Raw genomic sequence first — 26636 nt, 5'->3', positions numbered from 1 at the left:
AGTTCCGCTCATCCCAGGATACATCTTACACTGTATTACTTCTGCTAGCTGAAGAGAACGCGAAGATCCTAGCCGACAAGCGTGAGCCAGCTGATTGCCGCGTTGGACCTCTCAGCATTCATACCCGACATGATATGAAGTCTTGGTCACATTCTTGACGTTGTGATCCTAAAGGAATCCTGCAAGTGTCAGCAGAAATAACTGGTCCCTCAGCCCATTTGACGGGCCCAAAACGCTGACACAGGCGGTAGGTGACTGGAACCCCTTTTCTACTTCGCTAACTCGTAACGAGCCCGGCCTCAAAAGTCCGTGTTTTTAGCGATATTTTCAGGTATCGCAAAACCAAAGTCTCCCACTTCACTTGACAAATATACAATAACTATTAATTGTAACCTATTATAATATATATATATATATGATTAAAGAAGCTAGAGTGAGTTTTAAATCTCTTTTAAAGCGATTTAGAGAATAAGATAAAAGGCACAAAATTGGGTTTGGCATTCGCTTCTTAGCGAAATGCCCTAAAAACACGGACTTTGAGGGTGGGCTTGTAACGAGTAAGGCACCCCGCTCCCGAAGATACCGGAGCTTCAAAAATAGCCCAACAGCAGGGCGAAGCAAAAAATCTTCCAGGAAAGCGGAACGAAGCAATAGTGATTTCTAGGTAAAGGTTTCCCAAGCTTATGCCCTACGTGTCCGAAAACGCAGAGTTTTGTGAACACGACAAACGATTCCTGTGCCGCACGCTTCCGCTCTAACATCTCCTCTTTTGGTATGCAGTTCGCGAAAGGACTATAGATTGTCGAACATCTCCGTCTCATATAATCCGAAGTGAGTTTGTACATGGATTAAATGTCAATTATACTGCAACTTCATCGTCCGGGTCAACCCGGAACTTGGGGCAAGCTCCTGGCCAGGCGTTCTTGCATTTGCAGGCCTTGTGGACTGGGATACCGTTTTTAGCTTCTGGCGCAGCACATCCTTAATTAATTCCAATCCATTTTGAAGATCTTGAAGGTGTCTTCAAAGCTGCTCTTAATCTCATAGCATGAAGAAGAGACTCACCTCTTGAATCTAGTTATACTCTCCCTAATTTGTGCTTTATAGTAAGCTTGCTTGAAGTAACACATGACAGCGAGGAGAGTAATGAAGTCCAGAAGTGCGCTAGATTTGGGCGCAGCTGATATCGTTGTAAACAGGACTACAAGTTTAAAATTCCCATGATCAGGCGTATGCGCAATTATGAGCACGCAACGCACTTTTGATCCCGATAAGGCGAGAAGTACGTCACTTACCAGCTGGTAACGAGGACAATTTCTTGGAAGCTTGCTCTCTCTTCTTCACACAAACAAAATGTCGTTCCAACATACCCTCGAAGGCCTTTTTAATAAAGGGAAAGCAAAGCTAGATGAATTGACCAATAATCGCCCTCAGCCTCAACCTCAACCTCAATATCAACAGCAGTATCAGTCCCAGTATCAGTCTCAGCCTCAACATCAGCAACCTCAGTACCAGCCCCAGTATCAACCTCAATACGGAGGACAACCACCGCCGATTCCCTCCTCAACCAAGCCCCAACGCACCCCCTCCCCATTCATACCCGCCTCAACGCGGCCCTCTCCCTCCACATCTCCCTACTGGCAAGCTGCCTTCAACCCCCAAACCCCCATTTCCACCATCTTCCAACAGGAAACCGGCGCCCACGGCTGGGGCAACGCCGAATCCCAAAACTACACCACCGACCCCCGCAACTGTTTCTTCACACCCGACAACAAGCTGGTCCTACGAGCAATTTGCGACTCCTCCCCGGAAAACAAGTACACCAGCGCGCGCCTCATCTCCCACCAAACGCTCGACCGCCAACGCGGCTCCCTCTCCGCAACGCTCACCGCGCCCTGCGCACCCGGGATCTGGCCCGCGTTCTGGCTGCTCCCCTCGCAACCCTTCACCTGGCCCGACGACGGCGAGATCGACATCTTCGAGAGCTGGAACGGGGACTGCGTGAACCATTCCTGTTTGCACTGGGGGCATTACAACGGCGCGGATTGGGACAAGCATCGCGTTGTGGAGACGCCGATTCCGGATATGGGGCAGAGGGCGCATACGTTTGAGTTGGCGTGGGATCAGCCGGGGAACGGGGAGGGAGGCAGGCTGGTGTGGTATATTGATGGGCGGCCGGTCATGAAGGCCGGGATTCCGAGGGGCACGAGGAGGATTAGTGATTGGAGGGTTATTTTGAATGTCGCGATGGGCGGGAATGTTTGTGGTGGACGCTTGCCCGGGGAGGGGTGGTATGACTTTGTGGTGCATGAGCTGAGGATGAGTGCTGAGCCCGCCGGGGGTTGGGGGAGGTTTGCGGAGGATTTTGAGAGGGCGAGGGAGGGGAAGACGATGTAGAGGTTTGTGGAAGTGTATCTTGCTCTTACGTGTGCTGTTGCGTGTCTCTGAGATTGCCAGGTGTAGCTTTTGGCGGAGTTAGTGCCACTTTCACGAAAGCATGGAGGCAGGAAGGGAAGGAGCTGGGTTGACAGGCACAGGCGTCCTCCATGCAAAGACTTGTGCGAAATTGAGAGGAGGGCTGGAAGGGATATGAGGAAGTGAGAAAAAGAGTGCCCGACGGAGGCGTCATGTAAGGTGCGTTGCAATACGATACAATTGATAACACTTCACTAGTAAATTTGAAGAAGTCCTCTCAACATCTTCATTCCCAAATCCGCAATCCAACCAGATAGCAACCGGTACGACGTCCACCCTATGTGTTGTACATCCCTTGAATCTAGGCTCTTCTCCCAAGTTTATTGTTACAAATCGCCCGTGTTGATACAGGCTATGCAAAGCTTCCAACCCATCCATGCCACCGTAAACGCCACCATATCATCAAATGCTCATGCTCGCTCAAAAACAACACCGATCCATATCTTCTCACATCGTAATACGGCTCCTCTTCGCTCTCTTCCGCCCCTTCTCTACCACTTCCTCGACAACAAGCTCGCTAATCTCTCTGGTCACAGCACGGCTTTCGGTCTCACTGCGATTTCTCTTGCGGATGGTCCGCTCTTCGGATGGTCGGACAAAACGGTGGATGGTCCGGTGATCAAGGACTCTTTCCTCCTTGTCGTCCTTCCCTTCCTTGTCCGTCTTAGGCCACATGTATCCATACAGTTTACTATGTCGCTCGCATCGCGGACACGATGAGCGAGTGAAATACGCGTTTTGTTGGACAAATGGTTCCTCACAAATCTTGCAGTTGATCCACGCCGATGTTGGCTCAGCCAGAAGACGATGCGTGAGAACATAGTCCCCTGGCTTTCGAACAGGTGGAGCGTGGTCAGAGTCTGTCTTTGGTTGGAACGTTCCCTTGCTCTTTTTCTTCTTCAGAGTAGTGTTGGCTTTCGGCGTAGTGTTGATGGCGTCTTCCTCTTCGACTTCTTTCTTGATCTCCTTGGGTTTTGAGGGTGTGGGTTGGTCGTCAAAGTCGAACATTTCGCTGTTAAGCTCGGACAGAAGCGAGTCTGAATCGTCTTGGATAACTGGATGCGATGATTCTGTAGATTTCCCGACTAGGATTGGCTCCCCTGACTTGGCCTGCTCCAGCGGTGATTGCTTCGTGGCACGGGATCGTCTCAATCTCGATACCGTGGGACTGACGATTCGGGGTTGGACAATAATGGTATCTTCATCGACAGAGGTAGCATCGGTGCTGTTTTGGCCATCTGTACCTGATGGTGAAAGGCTGGTGAGCCGAGATCCTTGAACTGAGCTGGATGGGGATTGATTCGAGCTCATGGGCGGTGAGAAGCATGGGTTGGACTCCATTTTGACAAGAGGACTCGGACGGGCTTTCTTGGATTGTCGTGATGGAGTGAGCAGATTATCAAGCTCTCTCTTTCTCTTCCGTGGAGTTTCAGTCCCGGCGCTTTCACTCGGCTCTCGAGAGGGCGATTTGCCAAGGGGTGAAGATTCCTGATTCTTGAACTGGGAGAGTGACCGCGGGGTTCTCTTGGGAACGTGTGGCCGAATATTGACTTCTGGGGTCTCGGACTGATTCCGAGAAGAGACGGAAGAGCCTAGTCGTCGCCTATTTCTGAATGAGTAAGAACTCGAGGTCTCCTCTTCGATCGACTTCTTGGGAATCGTTTTAGTTTCGCCATCTGCTCCGGCAGACCAGCCATTCTCGCAGTTGTCTTCGCAGGTTTCACAGAGACATTCGCAGTTGTCATCGCCGAAATAATTCTCCCCTTTTGAGGCTATTAGCAAGCTCACTTCCATGGAATCGAGGCAGTATTGGACTTACCGTATGAAACTGTAATTTCATCCCCAATTTCGATGTCTCTTACAGCAAGAATTTCCATCCCCGCACTTCCACTCGTCATAAGTCGAGCGTTGGCGCCACAATCATGATTTGCAAACCTGGCTGGTCCCAGGAACAAGGAGGCTGACTTGTTGCGACTCGACACGACAATGCTGAAATCTCGTCGGCTTGATTTGATCATTTCTTCCTCTTCCTCAGTCATAATCACTTGGATCCCGCACAAGTATTTGACGACCTGCCCCTTCTTTATGAATTGCCGTGCTGTGACTGACGCCTCTTGAGTAACAACCGTGTATCGATTCGTACTTGCAACTTCGAAAGGACAATCGGGTAGGTACATATTTATGTATTTTCTCAGGTGCTTCCGGAAGTCATCTTTCTCCTTCTCGGTTTTCAGGGCGTCGCAGAACTTCTTGAGACCAGTTAGGGCAAGCAATTCAAGCTCTGCCTTCGCCGGGTCCTTCTCGATAATAACTCGCTTCTGGAGAATCGAAGTAACCTCATCCTCCTTGATTCCTCGGGATGAATGATATGCGTTTCTGTTCTTCCGAATATTCGTCCAGTAATAGACCTGGCCCGAACATCAGGATCCGGACGAGAGACGTGGATAAGGGGGAACTTACATGATCTACCAGGGCATCTGTCAAGATGTCGTCATAAGACGTTAATTGCGCAAGTGTGAGGCGCTCTTTCTTCGGTGAAGTGTTTCCAGGAGCCATGGCGAAGATTTGCGAAACTAGGAAGTGCTTATGCGACGAGTGCAATCATGGAAATATGCTGAGGAGCTGTGGTGGAGCAATGAGTAAGATAGGTAGTGGCGTTGAATGGAAGAACTCTCTCACAGCCGTTCGAATTTGAAGGAGTGAATTTATCGTTCCCGAACTCCTCCAGTCTACACAAGGTAAGCTACTTGGCCTCGGGGTCCGTCTTGACCTTGTTGCTGGCGCAGCCTCCTCTTCTCTTCTCCGCTCAGCTGCAGGTCTCAAATCGATACAAGGGGTAGACAGCGTGCATGTATGTGTGAGAAAGTTTGATAAACGACAGTGGGCAAAAATACGAGGAAAATGATTTAAATATCCAAAATGTCAGATCCATTGAAGGCCTAACAGAAGATGACAATAGTAAATGAACAATAGTAGGATCATATTGTGAGAAATCACTTACCGTAGGGGTGGTTTAATGGGAGGCTGGGCGCCATGCGCTTAAGTAAGGCGCAAGGCTAATCCGGAAACAGCCACGTGAACTTTTGAAATCGCAATCCGACAGCGAGCTCTCCCAGAATTCAGCGTAACATGATCTCACGATGATACAATTAAAGGTCTGAATATTCACATCAGCTCAGCCTTTGGTGCAAAGTGCTAACTGGAGCTCACAGACGATGCTGAATTGCATCGACAATTCCGGCGCTGCGATTGTCGAATGCGTGAATGTCATGAAGATGAAGCGTCACGCAAAGATTGGTACGACTATTGTTATAAACAAGCTTCGAAGTGATGCTGAGTTCAGTTCTAGGTGATCGCATCATTGTCGTGGTACAAAAGCAACGGAATTTCGGTCCGGAGTCAGGCCCAGGTGCAAGCGTCTCTACCTCAGCTGCGAATAAGGTGCGAAGAGGGGATCTAAGGCATGCGGTCGTGGTTCGGACGGCAAAGAAGCTGCAGAGGCCTGACGGCAGTGTTGTAAAGTTCGACGATAATGCGTGTGTCTTGATCAATAAGGCGGGAGAACCGATAGGGACGCGGTTGAATGGTGAGGTTGCATGTATGCTTTGGCTGGATTCTTGCTAACACTCCCTGTTAGGTGTTGTTGGGACCGAGTTGAGGAAGATGAAATGGTCAAAGATATTATCACTGGCACCGATGCACTTGTAGGAATATGTATAGAAATCATGGGTAAAGAGCATAGGAGAAACGGCGTTTGACACCTTTGTCATTGAAAATATGAGATCTTTCCTCCCATGCTATGTCTCTGTTTTGAGATGGGAGCCCACTCCAAACTCCGTTTGTCTAGATCCAGATCCACTGAACGCCGCAACACAAGAAAACAGAATGCAATAATCGCCAAAACGGGGGTATCATGAGAAGATGTGACCGCACCCGCAGCACACATAGAAGAGTTTCTAGGCGCAGTTAGTAAAGTATTACGCTTAAGTCTTGGGGGTACTCACCATTCCAGTCTCCGCAGATCTCTGTTGAGACTGGAAGAACACTGCATCCTCCGTCTTGCACTTCGGGCAAGTCTTATTCGACCGAGGAAGCTAAAAGTCATAAGAATGTCAGTAGAAGTCTTTGAGAGCCTTTTAACATCATCTCAACACCTCAACCTCCATGTCGGAGCGCCTCTCTCCTAGTGCGACTCTTCCTCTGCGGCACTATCCACCTCTTCTCGAGCCTGGCGGCCTTCACACAGGATGACAGAGCCACATAACAAACAGAGAGGTAAACCCACAGTTGGATCCGATCCAACGTCTTGAGTCACGCCAGCAGTCTCACCGACGGCGTTGTTGAGAATGTTCCGGAACACACAGGACGAGGTGGCTTCCTCGGAGTATTGGCACGTTCGGCAGGCGAAGTTCAGTCGGTGGCTCTCGGGGTCTTCTTTCGGGTACAGCATATTGGAGCTATGAGCAGTTAGCATCTTATATTGTGCCATGGAGGGGATATAACTTACCATTCGCTGCAGAAGCGAAAGGTGATCTGTTCCATCTTCTTGGTCTCGTCAACGGTGCTTGGTTCGGGGGTGGCCATGGTGGGGGTCTTTTCAAGGTATTGTCGGTGTTGCAGGTGGGTGTAGTTGTGGATTCGGTGGGATGGGGGAAGTTGTTGCTTTTGGAAGCGTTTGCGATTCTCAGTCGAGATCCCTCCACGAGGATATGTAGCTGTGGTGCTGGCGTTGTTCTTTGAATGTATCAAAAGATGGCTGTGATTCAGATCTGTGGATGAGGCGGCGAAAGGTACACGGTACTAGAGTCTGCGCCGGCACCCTGGTTCCCGGCCTGCTATCGCCGAATCAAGCAAGCGCAATGCAGCCCCGCGAAGGTCCTGTGACCCTCGGACTGCCCTCAATGTTCCTGCAGCACATTTCAACATCCCTCCATCAACCCGAACGCCTTTGTACAACCTCAAAGGCAACCTCTTCAGTGTCAATCCTCCTCTCAGAAGCACACCCTCATCAAGTCCTCGCGTTCCACGAAATGGTATGTGCCATGCTTCACTAACTGTTTGTTTACTTCCTCTATACTTGCCCCCAAACAACATCGAAGCTTGCTGACAGATGCAAAAGGCAGACGCAGGCCTGCCCGCTGGCTGGGAAGTCCGCCACTCGAATTCGAAGAATCTCCCTTACTACTTCAACGAATCACAAAAGCTGTCACGATGGGAACCACCGCCAGGAACAGATACCGAGAAACTCAAGACTTACATGGCTGAGCACCACAGTGCGCCTGAGATCAGACCCGAAGCTGGAGGGGCGAACGGCAATCCCGGGAATAATGGCAAGATCAGGGCAAGTCACTTATTGGTGAAGCATAAGGATAGCCGGCGTCCCAGCAGCTGGCGCGAGGTACTTTTACACATTTCGAAGCTTTTAGAGTTCTCATCACTGACAGACTACTAGGCCGAGATTAAGCGCACAAAGGAGGAGGCTATGAGCATCATCCTTGGGCACGAAGCTCGCATCCGAAGTGGTCAGACATCCTTGGGACAGCTTGCTGTGAGCGAATCAGATTGCAGCAGTGCGAGAAAGATGGGAGATCTGGGCTTCTTTGGCAAAGGCGACATGCAAAAGGAGTTCGAGGATGCTGCCTTCCAACTGAAACCAGGAGACGTTAGTCGCGTTGTTGAGACTGCTTCTGGGCTGCACTTGATTGAGAGGTAAGACTTGCGCCTTTTGTCCGATTCGTGGTTACTGATGACTGTTCAGATTGGAATGAGCAGCTGTCTGAGTATTATTGGGACGTTTGCTTTGGGCTAAATAGTGTGTTGATAAGGCTGGTTTCTCTATTGCTGGACATTCAGATCCTAGCAGTTGGCTGTATTCACAGTTGTGTCAATATCTAAAAAGTGCTTGAGTATGAAATATCGATGTCATGATCTCAATTACTGGGTATCTGCCCTTCCTTACAAGTCAACTAACGAGTCAATCGCTTTGACTATGACAGGAACTGATGTTAAAGCCAAAGTAATGATACCGAACAAACTCATACTTAGACTTGATAGTGCTGCTGCTCGCGGGTCTGAAACCAGCAAGACTGCTGTTGCGATCGCTGAGGAGTTCCCTCCCAGTGTGACACCTCGAGTCACATAGTCGTCTTTTTCTTTGTCAGTGGTTTCCAGCAATTTCCGCCATTCAGCCGAATCACGGAGGCCGCCTCAGGGGTTCATGGTTGCAGACATCAAGAAATGCCGCAGTGCAAGTGCAAGTGAACATCCTGGAATATCTACGTCGGTGGAAAGAGAGTGCAGCACGAACCTTCAGGTATCTTCAACCAATCCAGCACCCTGGAGCCGATCAGCGCCCCAAGAATCCCACTCATAATCGCCAACGCAGCGACAGTATTCGCATCGCCACCCAGATTCTTAACCGCTGGCGTAGCAAGAGCAAGCGTCAAGCTGCGTCCCGCAAACGCAAGACTCCGTCTTGCAGAGATCCCAATAGCATAACACACCACAGGATATCCAAAGAGAGAGCCTATTGAGACAGCGACATTTGGAATCACAATAGCGAAAAAATGCCGCTTAAGTTCCATTCTGTAGGAAAACATCGGGAGAGCGAGTGCAACGATGCTTGCATCAAGGGCACTGACGAGGAGATCACCGGTTCCTGGCATTTTGAGCTGTTTCTCACCGTGCCAGAGGTCGAGGTAGTTTGTGCCCGTTTTGTAGGCACTTAGACTGGTGTTTAGGCTGTCGCCGCGGATGAGCCCTAGGATCCAGATTCCGAGGATTGTAATCCCGGATGAGACCAAGACCGGATGCAGGAATTGTCTCCATCGAGCGGGGAGAGACAGAGCTGTGAAGTAGGCGAGGATGTTGAAGGTTAGCTGTGCTGGCATGGCATAGCCGGTTGAGTAGTAGATTGGAAGTCCGATGAAGAGGAAGAGGAAGAGGTATGTAAGTCTATCGAAATTCAGGTTGATGAACGCTGCCCATCTTTGCGGACGGGTGAGTGGGAGAGGGGCTTGCAAGATCTGACTCCGGGCAACATGTTGATTTGGGGTATCGCTCTCTGGTGGGCCACCGGTACCTCGGATTCGAGAGGGATCTTGAGCTCGTTGAGGTGCAATCAAGTCGTTGGTCGAGTCATCTGGGAGGCCTGGGAAGCCAGGTGTGCTCCAGCCGCTTGTAAGAGTGGTCTCGGAGTTTTGCCTTCTTGGAGTTGAGTCTGCGAGAGGAATTGCATCAGATTCGTCACCCATCTCTTCTGCTCTTTCGGTTATTGCTCTTTTTGAAGTGCCCGAGATCAGGTGTAGAAATCTTGCTATGCAGGCCGTGGCTATGAAAACCACGAAGAACCCAATGACTTGAAGGAGGATTAGATATAGGTAAAATTCCGAATAATGGGCTCTGGGTTCAAGCAAGAGATCTTACTTACGGAATACTGCTATGATCTTTGCCACTTCGACACCCCCAATCGGAGGACTCAATGGGAGCAGAACGAAGCTGTACTATTCAGCGTCTAGAGAGTGAAAGGGGGTTGGGAGGAACACATACGAAGGCGTGAAAAAGATATTTATCCATCGAAGAGCAAATCCAGCCTTCATACCAAATATTCAGAAAATATCCTTATGTAGAACAACGGAATGCTTACTGGTACGTCAATAATATTGACAACGGCTCTTGTTTTCCGGTCTCCAATGATCATATCCAATACAATCAGGGCCAAAAACAGAACAAGCAAGCACGCAACTGAAGCTGGGAAAGATACAGAGCTTAGTCCAATGAGAGAATTGACTCCAAAACATGCCAAAAGGATAACCAAAACCCCAACTGGTATGAAAACCCATGCAGTCAAATTCCGGTGCCATGATAGGCGGGCAACCTGTAAATTATCAGCCTTGCCGATGTCATCCAGTCAATGGCGCAGTTGCAGACCAACTTGAAGGCTTCCAGGGTAGCTGATGCAATGCTGGTGGAGCCATTATCCCCAGCCATACTATTAGATATATATGAAATTTAAGAAAAGGAAGTTGCTTTGACTCGGAACACTCTTCTTGTTCTTCATAGAGTGGTCTCCCTCGGCCCGGATCGGAGGGGTCACGGAATTTTGCTTGCCGAGACGAAAGGCTGAGGTTTGGGCGCGCCTTTCGCGCGATCAACACAACACGATCTACAAGGCACTATTTCAGCCTTCTTTTCAACCACCATGGCAGAAGATTCCTACCAGACCCTCCTTTCGATACTGCGCGATCGAGATGTGCCGCATGATCGAGATGCTATCAAAGCTGCATTCAATGACCCGGACAACCAGACCGCTATTCAAACGTGGATTCAAGAATATCTGACTCCTGAAACGCTCCTCACTAGAGATGAAGCCGCTCTGTGAGATATCTTTCAAATTACAAATTGCCGATGCTGATTTGAGCTAGATACGCTACCCTATTGAAGAATGGACAGGTTGAAGCTTTGGCAGCCCAAGACCTGTCTATTGCTCAAGCATTCACTCACCAGGAGATCCAAAATGCAATCGAAGAGCTAAAAAGATCGACGGCAGCTATCGAAAAGCAAACCGAAGCGTTGCGATTACAGCAGAATGCTATGGCTTCGCTGGTCAAGAACGATAAAAGGACTAGCCAGACGCGTGCACATACTGAGAAAGGCCAAGTCAGGAAATGGGAAGTGGAGAAAGGTCATATCAATGCTGCCGTACGGCCTTCATCTCCCCTGCGGATAGTATTGTCTAATATACATTAGATTGAGGAATTGTCGCAAAGCCTTAAGTACCAAATTGTGGATCTAGAACAACAATCCAAGGCTACGGATGCGGGTGTGAGGCAAACCGTGGATAATATCCTCAAATCGGACGACAAACTACTATTAAGTTTACAAAAGCTGGCCAGTGACCTCGATCCAGGGCAGTCCGGAGATGATGATACTATAGCGAGGATAAGAGACTTGTGTGCAAGGTATTCAGTCTCGCAAGAAATGTCAGATACTTTTTCTAACGTATCCAGATTGATTAAGCACACAGTAGAAGGCATACGAACGAGACTGGACCGAATTTATTTGGATACTTTAAAATCATCGAATACTTCAAACGGACACGATTCGGACAACCAAGTCAATGATCTACAAGAAGAGCTCGAGTCTCTGTATTCAGAAATACTTCCTGTGGCTCAGATGTCTGCAGAACAGCAATATCTGGAACCAGCTCTAAGAACTATTGCCGCTACTAATGGACAGGGACAAGAGCGGTCTGTGAAAGCAGTGAAATATGTAAGCTTCCCTTACCATTCTCGAGACCTGACTAACATCCTCCCAGATATGTGAGTGTCTCACATTCCTCGTAAATCGAATCGAGACTCTCCTAGAACGCATTGAGGAGAGTCAATGCCATAGAATGGCATTGCAATTTGTAGTCGACTCCGCAAAGAAAGAGCTCGCACGCCCAGAGCCTTCTACAACCAAGCCTTCGAGCCCGACTAAACCAAACACCCAGAGAAGACGAAAATCGTCAAGCTCTCAAACATCCCCAATCCGTGCCAGAACAACCCGACGCCGATCATCCGGGCACGATGAGGACATCGAGCCAGAACAGCAACTGGCCAGAAACTTGGGTATCATTCTCCCAGCTGAAGGAGTTTCTGATACTGCCAGGGTTGAGGCCCTTGAGAAGATGCTTTCTGAAAGGATTACGAGGCTTGAGAGTCACGCTAACAGTCTGCAATCGACGGCAGAGACATCCATTTCTTCGCATTTGCTGGATGCTCAGATTACGCTGGGCTTGTTGCGGGATTCTCTGTTGGCCGAGACACTTTATGGGAAAGTTCGACTGATTGATCCCGATGTTGAGTCAGACGTTTCGAAGTTCGATCACGAGGTTCAGGACTTGCAGAGGAGTCTGGACGCCGTGGAACTACATGCCTTGCAAGCTAAGAATATAAACCGGGAGCAGCTAGTAGAACGATGGTCACGGTGAAAACTACCACGATTCAATAGCAAAAATCGAAGAACGTCTAGATAAACGACTGCCAGCCATATTCATCTTAGGAATTCCTCTAGAGCCTGAAAGTGTTGCAATATGTGTACAAACTGCTTTCTCATTTTCTCCATCTCATATATACATTATTTTCTCTTTCCTCAATACAGAGCATCGAGCAAAGTTTTCTCGATACTCCGCAAAGCCTCAGTCCTGGACGTCTGACTAGCCATCACGTAGAGCACATGCCCAAGAACTCGAACATGAATCTTGAACCCGTCTGATCCTTCCAAAAGCTTCTTCTGCAGTCCAGTGGCTGCTGTTGAGCTATACCCTATTCGCCTGTAAGTATCCGTTTCTTGCAGGGTTGAAATCGAATACTTACCAGAATTCTCATCTTGAAGCTTTATCGCCAGAACCGAACCAAGAGCAATCACACTCTCAACCTCCCTTGAAAACGACACTTTACCCACAAACCCCTTCGACCACACACTCCAAGCCTGCACCGCCTGATCGGAGACAGAAGCAAGCCTGGACCCACTCTTCCAATCCTCCTTCGCGTGATCCCACGCACCCTCGTTCTCCATCCCCACCATCTTCGCAATCGATTTCACCGCAACTTGACAACCCACTGGATGCGCGGTATAACTATGTCCATGCAACAACGCATCACGCTTCTCGTTCCCAAGGAAGGCGTCGAAGATGGATTGCGATGCCGCAGTGCAGCAGAGCGGGACGAGGCCCCCGGTTAGCAGCTTGGCGTGCACGGAGATGTCGGGGTGGGATTGGAGGAGGGTGGAGGGTGTGAAGGTGCCGAGGCGGTAGAGGCCAGTGAAGACTTCGTCGTGGATTACCGGGAGGCCGGTCCAGGTTTCCGGTGAAGCGTGAGGGGGAGAGGGGAAGAGAGGCGAAGTGCGGATGGTGGAGGCGAGGAGGTGTTGGAATAGGGGGTCGCTTAGAGTTACATGTAAGTAAATTGAGATGGAAAAGGGTAACAGGGGCTTACGCGAAGAGCATTCCTCCCGCACCTAGGATGACAGGTTCCATTACCAGCGCGCCGAAAGTCTTTCCCTCTTTATTGATCAGTCCATTCAATGTCTCCTCAATGTGTTTACTGTACTTCCGCCCAGCCGACGATCCAAGCCTCGCCTGAATGTCGAAGATCTCCGCCAAAGAAGCGAACTCAGTCACTTCTCCAAATTCGGCCTTCATCCCCTCAGGCGGCTCAACAATCCACTTCCCTCTTACCATCTTCACCTGCGGGAAATCAAACCAGTAGCCCCGCCCTTTATACCAATGTACTCGCTCATTAAAAGTGCTCGGCTCAGATGCATCCATCGCCCCAATGGTATCCCCATGATAACTACCCTTCAGCCCAATCACACCCACCTCCTCTTTCGGCACATCCCACTTATATCTCTCAAATGAAGCCGTCAGCGCCATCTTCACAGCGACTTCCATGCCCGTACTCCCATTGTCGGAGTAAAAGACCTTTTGGAGACGTGGATTGTTCAGGTAGTGGAGAAGTGATTCCGCGAGTTGGAGAGCAGGCTCGTGGATTGCACCTGCGAACATTACGTGTCCGTAGCGGCCTGCTGCGTAGGCTGCTGCGAGGGACAGTTCTGGATTTCCGTGGCCGAGGCCTTGTGTCCACCAGCTTGCGCTGCCATCGAATGTCGGGATCAACGTACCGGCTTTAGAGGTGGGAGTGTAGGTTTGAAAGAAATCCCCCGATGCGGAGTCGATGGTCACGATACTCTGTGGGGATATATCGCGGTGTTGCGTGAATGGGTACCAGATCGTATCGTTGGCTCTGGTACTCATGCTTTCTAGGTTCTCTAGTCGCTTTGTGTGCTTCTCGGATAAGGAGAAGATGGCTTCCTCGACCTTGTCGAGTTTGCTCATCTTCTCGTAGTAATCGGACATAATTTCTTGATCTTCTTCTTCGGTTGGTCCTCGGGGTGGTGGTGGCGGGAGTGAAAGTGAGGAGATTCCCTTCTGCTCGAAATACTCTTGTAGATAGGTGTGGTTTTGATACTTTCCATCCTCAAACTGTAGTACGGTATCTAAATCATAGCCTCTGATATGAAGTGACTCGAAAGCCGAGATCGAGGCAGAGATCCCACCAAGATGGTGGTCTGCAACTAAACAAATAGGGAGTCGGAGCGGTCTATATAAATCTGCTTGTGAACTGCCACTGGGAGTGGGAGAATGGACACCTCCTGCTGTCTCCAGAAGTAATGTTCCTTCTCCGGCTTCCGAACAGGCCATAAGATGTGCGAGGACTTCGTCACGAACTTCGGAGTCGGACAGATACTGTCACGTGATTAGATATTTTTATTAATTTCTGAAGACTGAAGACCAAACCTTGCTAGAGCGAGCAGCAATATGAGGGCTCACAGCCTCATCAAACTGAAATAAACACTTTGTCTTGGTTTCCGGCGAGAACCGTGCAATATGTCGGTAATCCGCCTCATCCAAAGGGCCAGTTGAAATAGGCTTCAGGTACCACACGTTCTGAGAAGGGAATTGGCGCTTGAAGGCTTTGCAAATTATCGTTGACATTATCGTCTTGCCGACGTTTGTGTTGGCTCCATAGATTTGGTAGGCTCTGAGCGTCCTCCGGAGAGAGGTTTTGGAGGCCATTTTCGGCAAGTCTTGGGTACGAGATTCTATCACCTGTTAGTATTATTATTCTTGAAAAGTTCTAGATTTGAAAGCAAGCCATGAACTTTACGGCTTGAGGACACTTTGGAATAGATTTTGTCCGGGAATCTTCGTCTATCTGAAGTGAGATATACTTGTCCGAGGAAAATTCAATGCCCCGAGTTGCCCCGCCTTTTCAAAGAAGCCGTAAAGTTCCACCAAAACCCAGCGGGAACGTTTATGCCAACCTCATACCAATTGGAGAAGCTTCTCGTATTGTCACCACCTTCCACTTATGCTCGAAGATGAAATGTTGTCGACCGTGAAGTCCCTGAGCAGCGAGACTGTGATTGGGTTGAAAGAAAATGGAAGGAACCGTTCCTCTGGACGAGCCGAGCGCCGAGCCTGCGGTATTATTTGATGGCAATGGTAATAGCGCGCGTTAGCTCACGTGCACGATGCAGGCTTCAAGAAATTTCAGCGAGTGAAGGCTCTCCCAACAAGGGGGCGGGGCGGGGCATTCAACAATCGCCGGGCTCAGGGGCGTTTCCCGCCTAAACTCGATCCATCCGAGGTGCTGCCCCACCATCGAATAGCCTCTGGCCGATATACAACCCACGACACACTTCCATCAAGAGTCAATTGACTCACCAACAACATCATGCGTGGCCACCGACCTCAATTCTTTGTTGCCAGTTGCAGAGCTCTGCTCCAGGAGACCAAGCCACAGTCTCTTGTGAGGAAATATGGCACTGTCTCGTCTGTCTCCGCTGGGCCGACCCCGCAGTCGGCTATTTTTGATCATGCTCTCGAGGCCAACGCGCCGAGGAACAACTGGACGAAAGAGGAGATCAAAGAGATCTATGATACGTCATTGATGAAATTGGCTTTTGCAGCTGTATGCCGTTTTCCACTGGAGGTTTCGAGTACCCGTTGACAGCAAGCAGGGCACAGTTCACCGGAAATTCCACAACCCTTCCTCGATCCAGATGTGTACTCTCATGAATATCAAGACTGGAGGATGCAGTGAAGACTGCTCTTACGTGAGTTCTACGAACAATCACTCTGCACACAGAGACGATTCAACTGGTCGATCAGAATTTCAACTAACTCTTCGCAGTGTGCTCAGTCCTCTAAATACCAAACCGGCCTCAAAGCCTCCAAAATGGTGACCGTTGACTCCGTCCTCTCCGCAGCCCGAATCGCCAAAGACAACGGCAGCACACGCTTCTGCATGGGCGCCGCGTGGCGTGACATGCGCGGGCGGAAAACCAACCTCAAAAATATCAAGGAGATGGTGAACGGTGTCCGAGAAATGGGAATGGAGGTGTGCGTCACACTGGGCATGATCGATCTCGAGCAGGCCAAGGAGTTAAAGGAGGCAGGTCTCACGGCGTACAACCACAATGTCGATACGTCTAGGGAGCACTATCCGTCTGTCATTACGACGAGGACTTACGATGAGCGATTGGCCACCATTAAGAATGTTAGGGATGCGGGGCTGAATGTCTGTACGGGGGGTATCCTAGGACTGGGAGAGAAACCAAGTGATCATGTGGGCCTTATCTATACGGTCGCTACCCTGCCTGCGCATCCTGAGAGTTTCCCGGTCAATACTCTGGTTCCGATCAAAGGGACGCCGTTGGGTGACAGGATTGGGGATAAGGAGACCTCTCCTTTCGATGCGACGTTGAGGACGATTGCAACAGCCAGGATGGTCATGCCGAGGACGATCATCCGTCTTGCTGCTGGTCGAACTACGCTTTCGGAAGAGCAGCAGGTTCTTTGCTTCATGGCGGGCGCCAATGCTGTCTTCACGGGAGAGAAGATGCTCACGACTGCTTGTAATGGGTGGGATGAGGATAGAGTTATCTTTGAGAAGTGGGGATTACGGCCTATGGAGAGCTTTGAGGTTGAGGCATTGAGAGAGCTGGTGTCGAGTTCTGCTCCATTAGAGATCCAGAAAGATAGACCTGTTGCTGCTTCGGTGGCATGATAAATAGCATTGAATACAACTTCGTTTGCAACTCATATATTCGTCTGATATCATTTCTCCTACTATCCTTCCAGTCTATCTTTGCAATCGCTGATATCCAGCTAGCCTCGCTCAATGGCATTCCGAACTCCGACAAAGTGGATTTCTCCCGGCTGTCATATACCGAAATAAGGCAAGTTTGTACAGAGATCTCCAGTCAGCAAACTCTAAGTGAGTTTGAGTGAACGCAACTTCTAATTCCTTGCACTAAACTGCTCAAGGTTAAGGATTGTTAGTAACGCCCTATGTAACCGCGAGGTTCGAGCAATATAGGGACCAGCCGGCTTAGAAGAGATATGCTCTGCCACAAGTAAACCAGCAAAAGCGAGTTTCTTGGTCCGAAAGGATTTCTTTTGCCGTTTTGAATTTTTTTTGTGGGGCGTGGTAGAGTTGCATTTTTTTCTCTTTGAGCTCGCTTAGATGTAAGCGAGGTGAAGATATATACAGTACTGGGCTCAGCGCGAGCGACAAGTTCTATCTTTCGCATCTCAAAATAGTATACACATCACTCTGGAGTTGACCTCTAAGGCGCTCTGCTCTATGATGCAATGTGAGCGTGTGCTGATCTCTAACCTTCGCGACTTAGGACCAGATTCTCCTCGCAGTCAGATCCAGCCTCGTTGTCGTCATCTCATAATCTAGCTTTCACGTCTAAGCTCTCCACAATTCCTTCAGCCGATTCAGCCCTCCTTCTGGCAATCAGCCACGCCCTGATACTAGCCACCAATGCCTCAACTTCCTGTTTCGAATTCCCTGCATGCAAACAGACCCTGACTCTTTGCGTTCCTTCAGGCACTGTAGGTGGAACTATCGGTCTCACCACAAACCCGGCAGCCTGACACCACTTCGCCAAACTCCGTGGCTCTGGGGTGAGGAGGGCAAAAATTGGTGAGTTGGGGAGAGATTGCGGGAGTCGCAAGAGGGCTGAGTCCGTAGTGAGCGGTTGGAGCGTGAGAAGCTGCTCGTACATGTGCGTGATGAGGGAGTTAAGGTGCCATATTAGCTGGATATGGTAAGTAAATGGATTGAAAATGGGTAATGGGGAACGAACTGGTACGGTTGTTCCGTCTTTCATGAGACCATACACCACTTTTATGGCGGCCAGGGAGGGGAAGGACATTGCTGTTGTGTAAATGAGAGGTCGAGCATAGTTGATCAAGTATGCCCTTGTCAGGGGGGAGCAGAGAATAGCAGCTACGGTATGTCAGTTTGCCTCTTTGAATATGTAATTGAAACTGACCTCCGTTGCAACCAATTGCCTTGCCAAAGGTGTGAAGTCTTGCAAATATCCTGTCCTCTAACCCCAGACTACAGACAACCCCTCGTCCTTGAGAGCCATAAATACCGTTCGAATGAGCCTCATCCACGATAATATGGCCATTCCCATTCGGAAGCATCCTCTCAACCAACTCAACGATTTCCTTCAAAGGACATAAATCCCCATCCATCGAGTACAAACTCTCAACAGCTACAAAAACATTCCTCTCGCCGTCCCTCACCTCCTCATCCCTCGCCAACTCACTCAAAACCCTCTCCAAATCCGGAACAGAATTATGCTCAAACATAACCTTCCTTCCCGCCCTCGATAACCTCATCCCTTCATGCACACTAGCATGAATAAACGCATCATAAACCACGACATCGCCTCTCTGCGGCACACAAGCAAAAAGGCCCTCGTTTGCATCAAACCCGGAATTAAACAATAACGCAGCCTCAGCACCATGAAACTCCGCAATCTCTTTTTCAAGGGTTTCGGCGTAGAGGGAGTTTCCGTCGAGGAGGCGGGAGCCAGAACTGCCGAGGCGGAAATCGGGGTGTGAGGTGAGTTCTGAGAGGTAGGCGGTGCGGAGGACAGGCGAGGTGGACAGCGAGAGGAAGTCGTTGGAGGAGAAGTCTTTTGAGGTTGGGGGGGATACTGTGAGGGTGCGGAAGGCGGAGTTGGCTTTGCGGGCGCTGAGGAGGGAGGTCATTTTGGAGGAGAGTGTTGAGTGGGCCATTTTGAAGCTCTGAGATTGTCGTGAATCGTGAGGTGCAGGAACTGATGCTGATGAAAGGTAGATCTAAATTTTTGGTTCCATCTTGCAATTGAACATGCTCCAGTGAGTTTTGAACCGAATTGGTAATTATAGCGCAGGTGGAGGCCGGCTATCGTCTGATGAAAGAACGTTGAGAATGGTAAGATTTGGGGCCGGAACCGGCTTTCACGTGATTTTCGGATCGAAGGACTTAGCATTGGAATGATCCGGGGATCAAAAACAACTATGTTCTCAAAACTCTATTCCATAATCTTCAAATTGACACAATCGAAGAAATATTGATATCCTGTGACCCTTGGTTGGTCACATGACAAGGAGAGGATATGTCAACCGAATGTTCTTTCTCCCAATCCAGTTTCACTAACGAAACAGTGTAATTTTATCGGATGCCAAATTCGAATCTCCTTTCCCCCAATTTGCCTCTCACACTCCCCGATAATCTCCTCAATAATCCGCTCCCTCACGCTATTCCTCTCATAAGCCAAACCATCCCCCTCCCTCCTCAGTCCTCTCAACAAAATGCAGCACCTCAACCCGCCTAGAAACATCCACACACCTCATAATCCTCCTCACAACATTCTTCTTCTTCTCCTCGAGCATCTCAAACTTCCCACCTCTAAACCAAATCTGCAACCTCACGCTCCTCAGACCACCGAACCAGTCCCGAAACCCCTTGAATCTAGTCACGTCTTCTTCGTTCATGGCATCGAGGTAATGAGACTCTGCTCCTTCCTCGTTTAGGGAGAAAGAGACGCGGAGCTGGAGATGCCGGACGAGATCAAAGATTTGAGCATTTTGGTTGGGGAGGAAGGGGAACCAGTGAACGAAGCGGAAGATTTGACGAGGCGGGATGAGGGCGAATTCTGAGAAGACGCAGGATGAGACTCCGTTGTAGAGGAGCTTGTTCACCTGCATCAGGTTCATTGTTGCCTCTGTGAGATAGAAGTTTGACCATTTTCCAACGGTGGGTGGTTTTGTCTCGGTATTTCTCCTAAAATTTGGGGGCTGGATCCACTCTCGGCCTTAGAATCGCAGAAGGCGAGGAGAGGTCGATTGAACGGCGTGGCATGAATCCCTTTAGGTGCTTCAAATTCTGGAGCCGAAAGTAAGAGGTAATGAATGAGTATCTCTCGTCGGACTCCCGGGGAGATTAAGTAAAGTTAGCTTCATGAATGGCAACATATCGGTTTGGCCTTGGAGCAGTGTGGTGTCTGTATGCGACGAGAAATTGCTACGAAGACTTGATCTGGGGATTATGAGGTATTAAGAGGATAGGATATACGCGTGTCAGAATGCGTGCTGTAATTATACTGGTGCCTGACCACACGGCAGTTCTGATATCACTCAGCTTACTCCACGTGACTGACATCGAAAAGGAGGCTTCGCTAATCAATCAGGGTATATCTGCAAGCTATCCTTTCGGTGCGAAAGGCATCCGCAGCAGGAAATACAGACCAATTCTTTGTAATTTATTCCGCGAGCCTGGTCGCAGTCTATTGGGATTGCCTCCAACCAAATATCAGACTTTGGAACGTGACTCGGGAGCTGCAAGCAGAGACCGACTTCTCCAAGGACGTTTCTCATGGCCAATTGATATAGGTCCACTGTAAATATCTCCAATATAAATTTTTGACGATTCTCTTGAGGATAGCTCAGACGATTGTGATGAAGTGTGGGCCCTTCTCGCCTTCACTACTCTCAAACAACAACTCTCTATCTAATTTTGTGTAACTCAACTTTGCAAAATCCATGCTGCCAGTCTTTTTGAAGATCTTCGGCCGGTTTTCTCCTGGGCTATCGCCCTTTCGAAATTGCCCGATTCTCTCATATTCCCCCTTACACTTGTTGGTAGGTTTTAGAACGAGTCCTCGTATATACACTCTTCCTCCTTTGTTTCCTGGGGCTTGCAAAACAGGGAGTAGATAAAAGGGGAAAGGATCGGCTATATTTGGTTGGCTATCCAACCTGAGACGGACGGAGATTAAACAGAGCCAAAATTTGCCAGAAAATTATCTCGGTTTCCACTTAGAATCATTCCGCTGACAGCCATTCCGCAAAGCAGCGTCTCACAACGGACCCTCAATACCCCTCTAGTCACTGCACCCATTGGATCTGGGCCTGCAAGCGTCATGTCGATATTCACTATTTGCATAAGTAATCTCCCGAATCCACGGGAATCTTGTGGTAGATTAGCTCTTGTGCCAGGAAGGAGAGAAACCCATGACCACGATGGGGCTTGATATTCGAGAGGAGTTCCTTGTTGGGGTGTGACAACGGACCAGCACAAGAGGCGCTCCAGATCCTTTCGCCACATTCCCGCAAGATATTGATCGGGAAACACTTTCTGAATCCTTTTCGCGACTCCTGATATTGCCACCAGTCTGTCGCTGGGAAATGTAAGCTGAGTGCGCGAATACACCCTGACTACTTCGTGCCAGTTGTAGTCCTTGCCCATGGTGAGATTTCGGAGTTCGTGGCGACCTTGTGACTCGTCAATCCCGGGTCTTTTCCACTCTGGTCCGCTCCATGATGCGCATTGCCAGTACAGATATGACGAGGTGAAAGTAAGGAGGCGGGGTGTCAAGATTCTCTCCTGAAATACCCAACCTCGAGAAAATAGAGGAGATCGATTGTTCAGAGCGGATGGAGGTAGCCAGTCAATTTGAACAAGTTCCGGGTTCGGTGGGTGCGTAATTATGTACCTCTTGCAGCCATAGGAAGCCACAATGCTAACGTGCAAAAGTTGCTCGACAGGCATCTTTCTCTCGTAGAAGCATCCTTGGCTGCCATCCGTAGAACTAGCCGCGGCGATCGTGATGTCTGAATAACCGTAAACGGAAGACATCAATAAACACTCTCTGTTCCAATCATCGGGATCATCTTGCACGATACAAAGGCTGTCAATCCATAAGAACTCGAGTTCAAGATGAGCCAGAACCTGAAGCGCGTCTTGGAAAGTTCGACTTAGATCTTTGATCTCGATATTTGTTTGAAATGATTGAACTCGTTCCATCGTTAGTTTGAACATTGGCGACTTCCCCCAACAATGACTCAAAGTCGCATATCTGGTGCTGATATCCAGATCAACGCTGTTACAGAGTCGAAGGGAGACATTCTTGTAGTAACGTAGTCTGGTAGGCAAGGTTCGTCCGGCGGTCTCAACACACTCGGAGTAAAAATTCCTGCAATAATCATACCATTCCCTGGCTCTTTTTATCGAAAAATTGCCGCCCGTGGAAGCCCCAAGGAGTCTAGGTACGGGTTGACTTCCTTCGAAGAGCGTATTTAGCAGACCTTCAGAGTCGAGGATGATTGCACTTACGAGTATCACACAACTGAATCTTCAAAGGGCTTCGGGAAGAGGCAATGAGTTTGCAGTCAAGATAAATGTCCTCTCGAAGCTTCCGGCAGCGAAAACAGGCTACACCTGCAGAGGTTCGTTCTTCAGGTGGATAATGTGCCAATACCATTACGAGCATAGCGCAGAGGGGGCAGCCCGAACTTGCTGAACATTCCAGTCATTCGAACGTGGCTCGAAGTTCTTCGCATTTTTCGCTCTTCTTTAACAATAGCTTGGTAGCGATTTGCGGCAACCTCTCCAAGAAGGCATGGCACCTTGAGCAGAGCCTTGCATCCCGCTGTTCAACAAATTCTCCCCAGTCCTCAGCGACTAAGTACTTGACTGTAACCTGAGGATGTTCCTCTCTGAGACATTCGACATCCCCGGAGCTTGCAACATCTGTGCTGAAATCAAAAGAAAGCAGGCTTCCGGCGATGGCTTTTGGCAAGACGGAAGCGGTATCAGAAACTAGTGTGTGTTTGCTGGAGTCGGTCTCTGGGAGAGCTTGAGTCTCTGCCATAAGGCTTTATAAATCGAAAGGCGGGCGTATCCGCCAGCATCAAGCTTTGTCTCAGTCTTGTGCACTGGCAGATGGCGATGTTGAATTTGAAGTAGAAAGGATGAGGTTGGGTTCGGCAGTTTGTCACGGAGGTTGAGATGTGGATTTATTATAGCGACACGTGACCGACCCCGGCTACACTTTCCGTACATCAAGTGGCGAGCCTCCCAGATCTCCACCCTCTTTTCCGATGGTCGATACAAGTAACAGACATCCCTGCGAGGCGAGAATCCCGTAGTACAACTGAAAATTCGACCGAATCGCGTAATATCTCAACACCAAATAATATAAATCTATTCACGATGCTCTGAACTTATATTTCATATTTTGTCATTTTTATCTACCATTTTCTTTCGGAAGAACTCATATAAAGAATTGTTAATTGTGTCCTGATTTATTGTTTCTTTTGTAACTTATTTCTTTACCTCATAGTTCGCTCACCTTTTAGAGGTGTTATAGAAGCCCAACACTCTAGTAAAGTTAAGCGAAAGCAGTCTAATCAAGTTATAATATTTTCTTTATTTTGTTAGCAAAGGAGTAAAGTCTCGTGCAAGAGAGTCGGGCAGTCTGTAGGGGCGTGGAATATCTATCGCTCGGCTAAATTTGCTGTTTTTCTGATTTTTAAGCCTTAGGCAACAGGATCAACTGTGGCTGGAGATGATGGATTCTTACTAAGCGATTTGTCAGTTTTTTATTTTTATTTTTCTAGAATGCATGTTAAATCATGCATTCTACTTTCCCTACTGAATGCTACACGCAACATGGCCACCTTAACAAACACACTGATAGATTTTCACCACTCTTATAAAAGAACGACGAAGATAGCGCTCGATTGGCTCTCAACTCAAACCTGCTCCGTCGGGAACTGGGAATCGAAGGGAACTTTTGGGAGTACAAGAGAAATAATTGACTGCGTAAAACGCCTACCCGATAGATACGAGGTACCTATATTCGTGATAACTGCGTTGCGCGAGGCGATCGAGGCCCGTCGCAGAGTCCATCAGATGTATAAGGAGCTTCATGCAAGTGCTTCGGATGCATTTGCGCAAGACAGCGACGACGCTCATGAAGCCTTTATCGCCAGGTAAGGAGAAATGATATAATGCAACGCGCTTCAATGAAGACTGAATTGCGAAGGCTCGAGGAGACACTCTATATTCTCCAGTCGAATAGCAAATACAATCCTGCTATTTCGCAAAAAGCGTCAGAAAATAACCAAAACTGTAACCGTTTCGCTTCTCTTGGCTCAAGAACGGCCAATTATGAGAATGCGATGGAAGTAGAAGACACAGCTTCGACTGCCAAAATAGATGAAAATCGTCCCGCAAAAACTGAAACAGTGGTCCCCGACGATCGCCTTGCTCTTGAGGATGACGATCTGGGGGAGTGGATTGAACTTAGTTATTTCATATACGTGAGTTGTGTCTCTCTAGACAGGATTGACGTCTCGGGTACTAACAGACCCTTAAAGTCACTAGATGCAATTCTCGACCAAACCAAGAAATACTGGACGGAGGGGGCGAACGGGATTCTTCCTATTTGCCTGGCTGCATGGCTGTCATCTGCCGCATTCCATGAGGTGGGGAGGAGGTACAAGAAATGTGATTATGACACATTGCTTTCGGAATGGACGAGACATCGGATGAAACGGATCGAGATTCGATTCAACGATATTCCGGGATTGCAGTCGGAGACACGGCGGTTCACAGATCTCAAAGGATTATCTTTCCACAGAAGCCTGCTTCAACACTACAGGACTCTGCAGGAAAACGCCAGAGTTGTGCCAGAGGCTGGGAGATATGAGGACTTCAGCAAGATTATTGCTCCTTTCTCGAAAGATAATAAGGAATCTGCTTTCCACGATCATTTGGCCATATATCTAATGTTAGAGCACATACGACAACTCCTCGCTTCAAAACGTGCAATCGCCGCTATTGAGACACCGGGAGCTCCGCAAGCCGTCTGTGAGCCACTTCTCCCTTTCATCGACCAGGTATTTTCCGACAAAGAGCTACCTATATATGTTCAGTTGGTATTTGGAATGGAAATGCTGCTCGCTTCATACAAGGGATATACGTGGCCCGATGGCGTGTTAAACAGACAAAACTGCCGTATCTTAGTGCTTCAGTTCGCGCTCGAGGTCCAGAAGTCTTTTTCCGAGACCATAAGGTGCATTCAGAGGAGAAGGGAATCTGCGTCAGCGTTCAATCTGTCGGACTTGCAGAGTGTCCTTGATGGCTTGGAAGGCTATACTAGAGAAAACCGTTTTGACCTCTACTCTCAAGCCCCTTGGACTGCCGGATGCCATATTGTCGAAATTCTCAGCGTCGCGATGTTCGAAGGTCTACATCTGTGCTGCGATACAGGATACTTATGCGCGCTGCTTCATCTCTACAATGCCCTGCGGAAGATAGACTCTAATTTTCGACAAATTAAGCTGCTAGACCAACTCTGCGAGATCTTCCTAGATAAGCTCTTCCTCGGAGTTTTCCCTACCGAGAACTTCAGTTCTCATTTCCGGCGAGCCATGGGCGGTCCACTTAATTGGGAGGCGAACGTCAAAAGAAGCAACCAGATGGAGCTTTCCAAACCTATTCCGGGAATTTCGATGCGCAAAACTGGATCGACGCGGCTGTCAGAATTTTATGACTTGCACATTTTTGGCTACGAACCGTCAGCCGATTTCTGGCATTTTACCTTTGAAGCCAAACCTCGATGGCAACCCACCACCAGACGTGAACAAAACGAGGCACTAAAGCGCGCTTATAGCTCACCTCTTACTGTCTCCTTGGAAAAGGTCAAGGAGAATGTTGTGCAAGAGTTCAACGGACCTTTACCTGTTGCTCGCATCAACTATCTAGCGGTCTTCGTCTTTAGTGCAAATTCGATGGAGGAGCTCTGTAAGTCCTTTAGCGCCATTGAGGAGCAAAAGGTCCAGCCAGACAGGGACCTAGGTTTCACGGTAGTCGACTCTCTACTAGTCCAGATTGTTGACCACCAGCGAGATAATAAACTGAGACTGCTCCTGCCATACTGGAAGCCTGTGAATAACGCCAAACTCTTCTTCAATGGGCTTGATGGCAAGCAATCTCTGGAGCAATTTCTCTGGAAGAGTGCAATATAGAGAGACGTCTGTCCACTACCTAAGATACAGTGAGGGCCATGTCCATATTTTAATACATAAAGTCTTTCTACACAGGGTTATTCCTGGCTTATTGAGGCTGAAACGAGTCCGGGACCCGAATCGCAACACTCCCGGCTTCCTACTGTAAACCCTGCAAAATCATTAAGCAATGGATCTTGGTGAAATTAGGAGTGAAAGATGATCTCCAAATTTAGTTCGTAGCACTGCTACAGAGCCATGGTGATTTTGCCGCAGAAGTTTTGAGAGACGTTGTGTTTGACCCGCAAGACGATGTAAGATTACGAGAAGTAGAGCCAGATGATTGGGGGTTTGGAACGACGAAGAAAGATAAGAAAAAGAATCGTTTTATAATAGCAGTACTGTAATTTGATCTAATATTACTTAAAATCTAACACGGAACAGTATTTCCCAAGTCCCGACGCTGTAA

At 48.7% G+C, this 26636-nt stretch overlaps 13 protein-coding genes across 13 annotated transcripts; 6 read left to right on the top strand and 7 right to left on the bottom strand.

The window, feature by feature from the left end:
- Nucleotides 1-1353: 1353 nt before the first annotated feature.
- K444DRAFT_538883 (glycoside hydrolase family 16 protein) lies at nt 1354-2397 on the top strand (the record flags this gene model as incomplete). Its single annotated transcript, XM_024875579.1, has 1 exon — nt 1354-2397. One exon carries the CDS (start codon nt 1354-1356, stop codon nt 2395-2397), a length of 1044 nt encoding a protein of 347 aa, XP_024732173.1.
- Nucleotides 2398-2922: 525 nt separating this feature from the next.
- Nucleotides 2923-5031, bottom strand: K444DRAFT_645992 (uncharacterized protein; the record flags this gene model as incomplete). The annotated part of the gene is made up of 3 exons (XM_024885154.1): nt 2923-4238; nt 4295-4883; nt 4936-5031. The coding sequence occupies 3 exons, from the start codon at nt 5029-5031 to the stop codon at nt 2923-2925; spliced, it is 2001 nt and encodes a 666-aa protein (XP_024732172.1).
- Nucleotides 5032-5615: 584 nt separating this feature from the next.
- Nucleotides 5616-6431, top strand: K444DRAFT_655308 (ribosomal protein L14; the record flags this gene model as incomplete). Its single annotated transcript, XM_024886001.1, has 4 exons — nt 5616-5630; nt 5688-5772; nt 5825-6061; nt 6113-6431. The coding sequence occupies 4 exons, from the start codon at nt 5616-5618 to the stop codon at nt 6181-6183; spliced, it is 408 nt and encodes a 135-aa protein (XP_024732171.1). The 3' UTR covers nt 6184-6431.
- On the bottom strand, nt 6295-7322 carry K444DRAFT_102186 (uncharacterized protein). Its single transcript, XM_024870263.1, has 4 exons — nt 6983-7322; nt 6761-6932; nt 6480-6569; nt 6295-6431 (listed from the first exon to the last, which is right to left on the bottom strand). Exons 1-4 carry the CDS (start codon nt 7057-7059, stop codon nt 6387-6389), a joined length of 384 nt encoding a protein of 127 aa, XP_024732170.1. The 5' UTR covers nt 7060-7322; the 3' UTR covers nt 6295-6386.
- A 263-nt stretch (nt 7323-7585) lies between these two features.
- K444DRAFT_597215 (peptidyl-prolyl cis/trans isomerase) lies at nt 7586-8307 on the top strand (the record flags this gene model as incomplete). The annotated part of the gene is made up of 2 exons (XM_024878470.1): nt 7586-7873; nt 7928-8307. The coding sequence occupies 2 exons, from the start codon at nt 7586-7588 to the stop codon at nt 8186-8188; spliced, it is 549 nt and encodes a 182-aa protein (XP_024732169.1). The 3' UTR covers nt 8189-8307.
- Nucleotides 8308-8430: 123 nt separating this feature from the next.
- On the bottom strand, nt 8431-10513 carry K444DRAFT_597213 (uncharacterized protein; the record flags this gene model as incomplete). Its single annotated transcript, XM_024878469.1, has 6 exons — nt 10405-10513; nt 10121-10351; nt 10024-10067; nt 9905-9972; nt 8783-9832; nt 8431-8627 (listed from the first exon to the last, which is right to left on the bottom strand). The coding sequence occupies exons 1-6, from the start codon at nt 10462-10464 to the stop codon at nt 8431-8433; spliced, it is 1650 nt and encodes a 549-aa protein (XP_024732168.1). The 5' UTR covers nt 10465-10513.
- Nucleotides 10514-10646: 133 nt separating this feature from the next.
- On the top strand, nt 10647-12509 carry K444DRAFT_617721 (uncharacterized protein). The gene is made up of 5 exons (XM_024881188.1): nt 10647-10851; nt 10899-11175; nt 11224-11435; nt 11484-11745; nt 11792-12509. The coding sequence occupies exons 1-5, from the start codon at nt 10676-10678 to the stop codon at nt 12446-12448; spliced, it is 1584 nt and encodes a 527-aa protein (XP_024732167.1). The 5' UTR covers nt 10647-10675; the 3' UTR covers nt 12449-12509.
- K444DRAFT_617719 (adenosylmethionine-8-amino-7-oxononanoate transaminase) lies at nt 12484-15466 on the bottom strand. The gene is made up of 5 exons (XM_024881187.1): nt 15250-15466; nt 14816-15120; nt 13455-14764; nt 12834-13402; nt 12484-12782 (listed from the first exon to the last, which is right to left on the bottom strand). The coding sequence occupies exons 2-5, from the start codon at nt 15092-15094 to the stop codon at nt 12610-12612; spliced, it is 2331 nt and encodes a 776-aa protein (XP_024732166.1). The 5' UTR covers nt 15095-15120; nt 15250-15466; the 3' UTR covers nt 12484-12609.
- Nucleotides 15467-15720: 254 nt separating this feature from the next.
- K444DRAFT_667111 (biotin synthase) lies at nt 15721-17124 on the top strand. The gene is made up of 3 exons (XM_024887259.1): nt 15721-15992; nt 16042-16137; nt 16215-17124. The coding sequence occupies exons 1-3, from the start codon at nt 15756-15758 to the stop codon at nt 17088-17090; spliced, it is 1209 nt and encodes a 402-aa protein (XP_024732165.1). The 5' UTR covers nt 15721-15755; the 3' UTR covers nt 17091-17124.
- Nucleotides 17125-17503: 379 nt separating this feature from the next.
- K444DRAFT_667110 (PLP-dependent transferase) lies at nt 17504-19271 on the bottom strand. Its single transcript, XM_024887258.1, has 3 exons — nt 18370-19271; nt 18181-18323; nt 17504-18132 (listed from the first exon to the last, which is right to left on the bottom strand). Exons 1-3 carry the CDS (start codon nt 19124-19126, stop codon nt 17761-17763), a joined length of 1272 nt encoding a protein of 423 aa, XP_024732164.1. The 5' UTR covers nt 19127-19271; the 3' UTR covers nt 17504-17760.
- Nucleotides 19272-19372: 101 nt separating this feature from the next.
- K444DRAFT_617716 (uncharacterized protein) lies at nt 19373-20450 on the bottom strand. Its single transcript, XM_024881186.1, has one exon. It carries the CDS (start codon nt 20087-20089, stop codon nt 19640-19642), a length of 450 nt encoding a protein of 149 aa, XP_024732163.1. The 5' UTR covers nt 20090-20450; the 3' UTR covers nt 19373-19639.
- A 308-nt stretch (nt 20451-20758) lies between these two features.
- On the bottom strand, nt 20759-23116 carry K444DRAFT_569313 (HET-domain-containing protein). Its single transcript, XM_024877230.1, has 2 exons — nt 22488-23116; nt 20759-22435 (listed from the first exon to the last, which is right to left on the bottom strand). Exons 1-2 carry the CDS (start codon nt 22642-22644, stop codon nt 21147-21149), a joined length of 1446 nt encoding a protein of 481 aa, XP_024732162.1. The 5' UTR covers nt 22645-23116; the 3' UTR covers nt 20759-21146.
- A 697-nt stretch (nt 23117-23813) lies between these two features.
- K444DRAFT_617714 (uncharacterized protein) lies at nt 23814-26402 on the top strand. Its single transcript, XM_024881185.1, has 3 exons — nt 23814-24148; nt 24202-24478; nt 24536-26402. The coding sequence occupies exons 1-3, from the start codon at nt 23826-23828 to the stop codon at nt 26186-26188; spliced, it is 2253 nt and encodes a 750-aa protein (XP_024732161.1). The 5' UTR covers nt 23814-23825; the 3' UTR covers nt 26189-26402.
- Nucleotides 26403-26636: the final 234 nt, after the last annotated feature.

The sequence above is a fragment of the Hyaloscypha bicolor genome, assembly GCF_002865645.1.
Source record: "Hyaloscypha bicolor E unplaced genomic scaffold K444scaffold_126, whole genome shotgun sequence".
Classification (NCBI taxonomy): domain Eukaryota; kingdom Fungi; phylum Ascomycota; class Leotiomycetes; order Helotiales; family Hyaloscyphaceae; genus Hyaloscypha; species Hyaloscypha bicolor.
This window is presented reverse-complemented; position numbering and strand designations above follow the sequence as displayed.

Coding starts and splice junctions, on each gene's coding strand:
- K444DRAFT_617716 (XM_024881186.1), bottom strand. CDS start 20,089: ATGAACCTGATGCAGGTGAACAAGCTCCTCTACAACGGAGTCTCATCC.
- K444DRAFT_617721 (XM_024881188.1), top strand. CDS start 10,676: ATGGCAGAAGATTCCTACCAGACCCTCCTTTCGATACTGCGCGATCGA. Junction 10,852..10,898: donor ACTAGAGATGAAGCCGCTCT/GTGAGATATCTT, acceptor GATTTGAGCTAG/ATACGCTACCCTATTGAAGA. Junction 11,436..11,483: donor ATAAGAGACTTGTGTGCAAG/GTATTCAGTCTC, acceptor TAACGTATCCAG/ATTGATTAAGCACACAGTAG.
- K444DRAFT_617714 (XM_024881185.1), top strand. CDS start 23,826: ATGGCCACCTTAACAAACACACTGATAGATTTTCACCACTCTTATAAA. Junction 24,149..24,201: donor CATGAAGCCTTTATCGCCAG/GTAAGGAGAAAT, acceptor TGAATTGCGAAG/GCTCGAGGAGACACTCTATA. Junction 24,479..24,535: donor AACTTAGTTATTTCATATAC/GTGAGTTGTGTC, acceptor AGACCCTTAAAG/TCACTAGATGCAATTCTCGA.
- K444DRAFT_667111 (XM_024887259.1), top strand. CDS start 15,756: ATGCGTGGCCACCGACCTCAATTCTTTGTTGCCAGTTGCAGAGCTCTG. Junction 15,993..16,041: donor TGAAATTGGCTTTTGCAGCT/GTATGCCGTTTT, acceptor GACAGCAAGCAG/GGCACAGTTCACCGGAAATT. Junction 16,138..16,214: donor GCAGTGAAGACTGCTCTTAC/GTGAGTTCTACG, acceptor AACTCTTCGCAG/TGTGCTCAGTCCTCTAAATA.
- K444DRAFT_667110 (XM_024887258.1), bottom strand. CDS start 19,126: ATGGCCCACTCAACACTCTCCTCCAAAATGACCTCCCTCCTCAGCGCC. Junction 18,324..18,369: donor GGCAATTGGTTGCAACGGAG/GTCAGTTTCAAT, acceptor GACATACCGTAG/CTGCTATTCTCTGCTCCCCC. Junction 18,133..18,180: donor AAGACGGAACAACCGTACCA/GTTCGTTCCCCA, acceptor TACCATATCCAG/CTAATATGGCACCTTAACTC.
- K444DRAFT_102186 (XM_024870263.1), bottom strand. CDS start 7,059: ATGGCCACCCCCGAACCAAGCACCGTTGACGAGACCAAGAAGATGGAA. Junction 6,933..6,982: donor TTTCGCTTCTGCAGCGAATG/GTAAGTTATATC, acceptor AACTGCTCATAG/CTCCAATATGCTGTACCCGA. Junction 6,570..6,760: donor ACGTTGGATCGGATCCAACT/GTGGGTTTACCT, acceptor TATGACTTTTAG/CTTCCTCGGTCGAATAAGAC.
- K444DRAFT_617719 (XM_024881187.1), bottom strand. CDS start 15,094: ATGGCCTCCAAAACCTCTCTCCGGAGGACGCTCAGAGCCTACCAAATC. Junction 14,765..14,815: donor TTGCTGCTCGCTCTAGCAAG/GTTTGGTCTTCA, acceptor ATCACGTGACAG/TATCTGTCCGACTCCGAAGT. Junction 13,403..13,454: donor GCGGGAGGAATGCTCTTCGC/GTAAGCCCCTGT, acceptor TGTAACTCTAAG/CGACCCCCTATTCCAACACC.
- K444DRAFT_569313 (XM_024877230.1), bottom strand. CDS start 22,644: ATGCTCGTAATGGTATTGGCACATTATCCACCTGAAGAACGAACCTCT. Junction 22,436..22,487: donor GATTCAGTTGTGTGATACTC/GTAAGTGCAATC, acceptor CGCTCTTCGAAG/GAAGTCAACCCGTACCTAGA.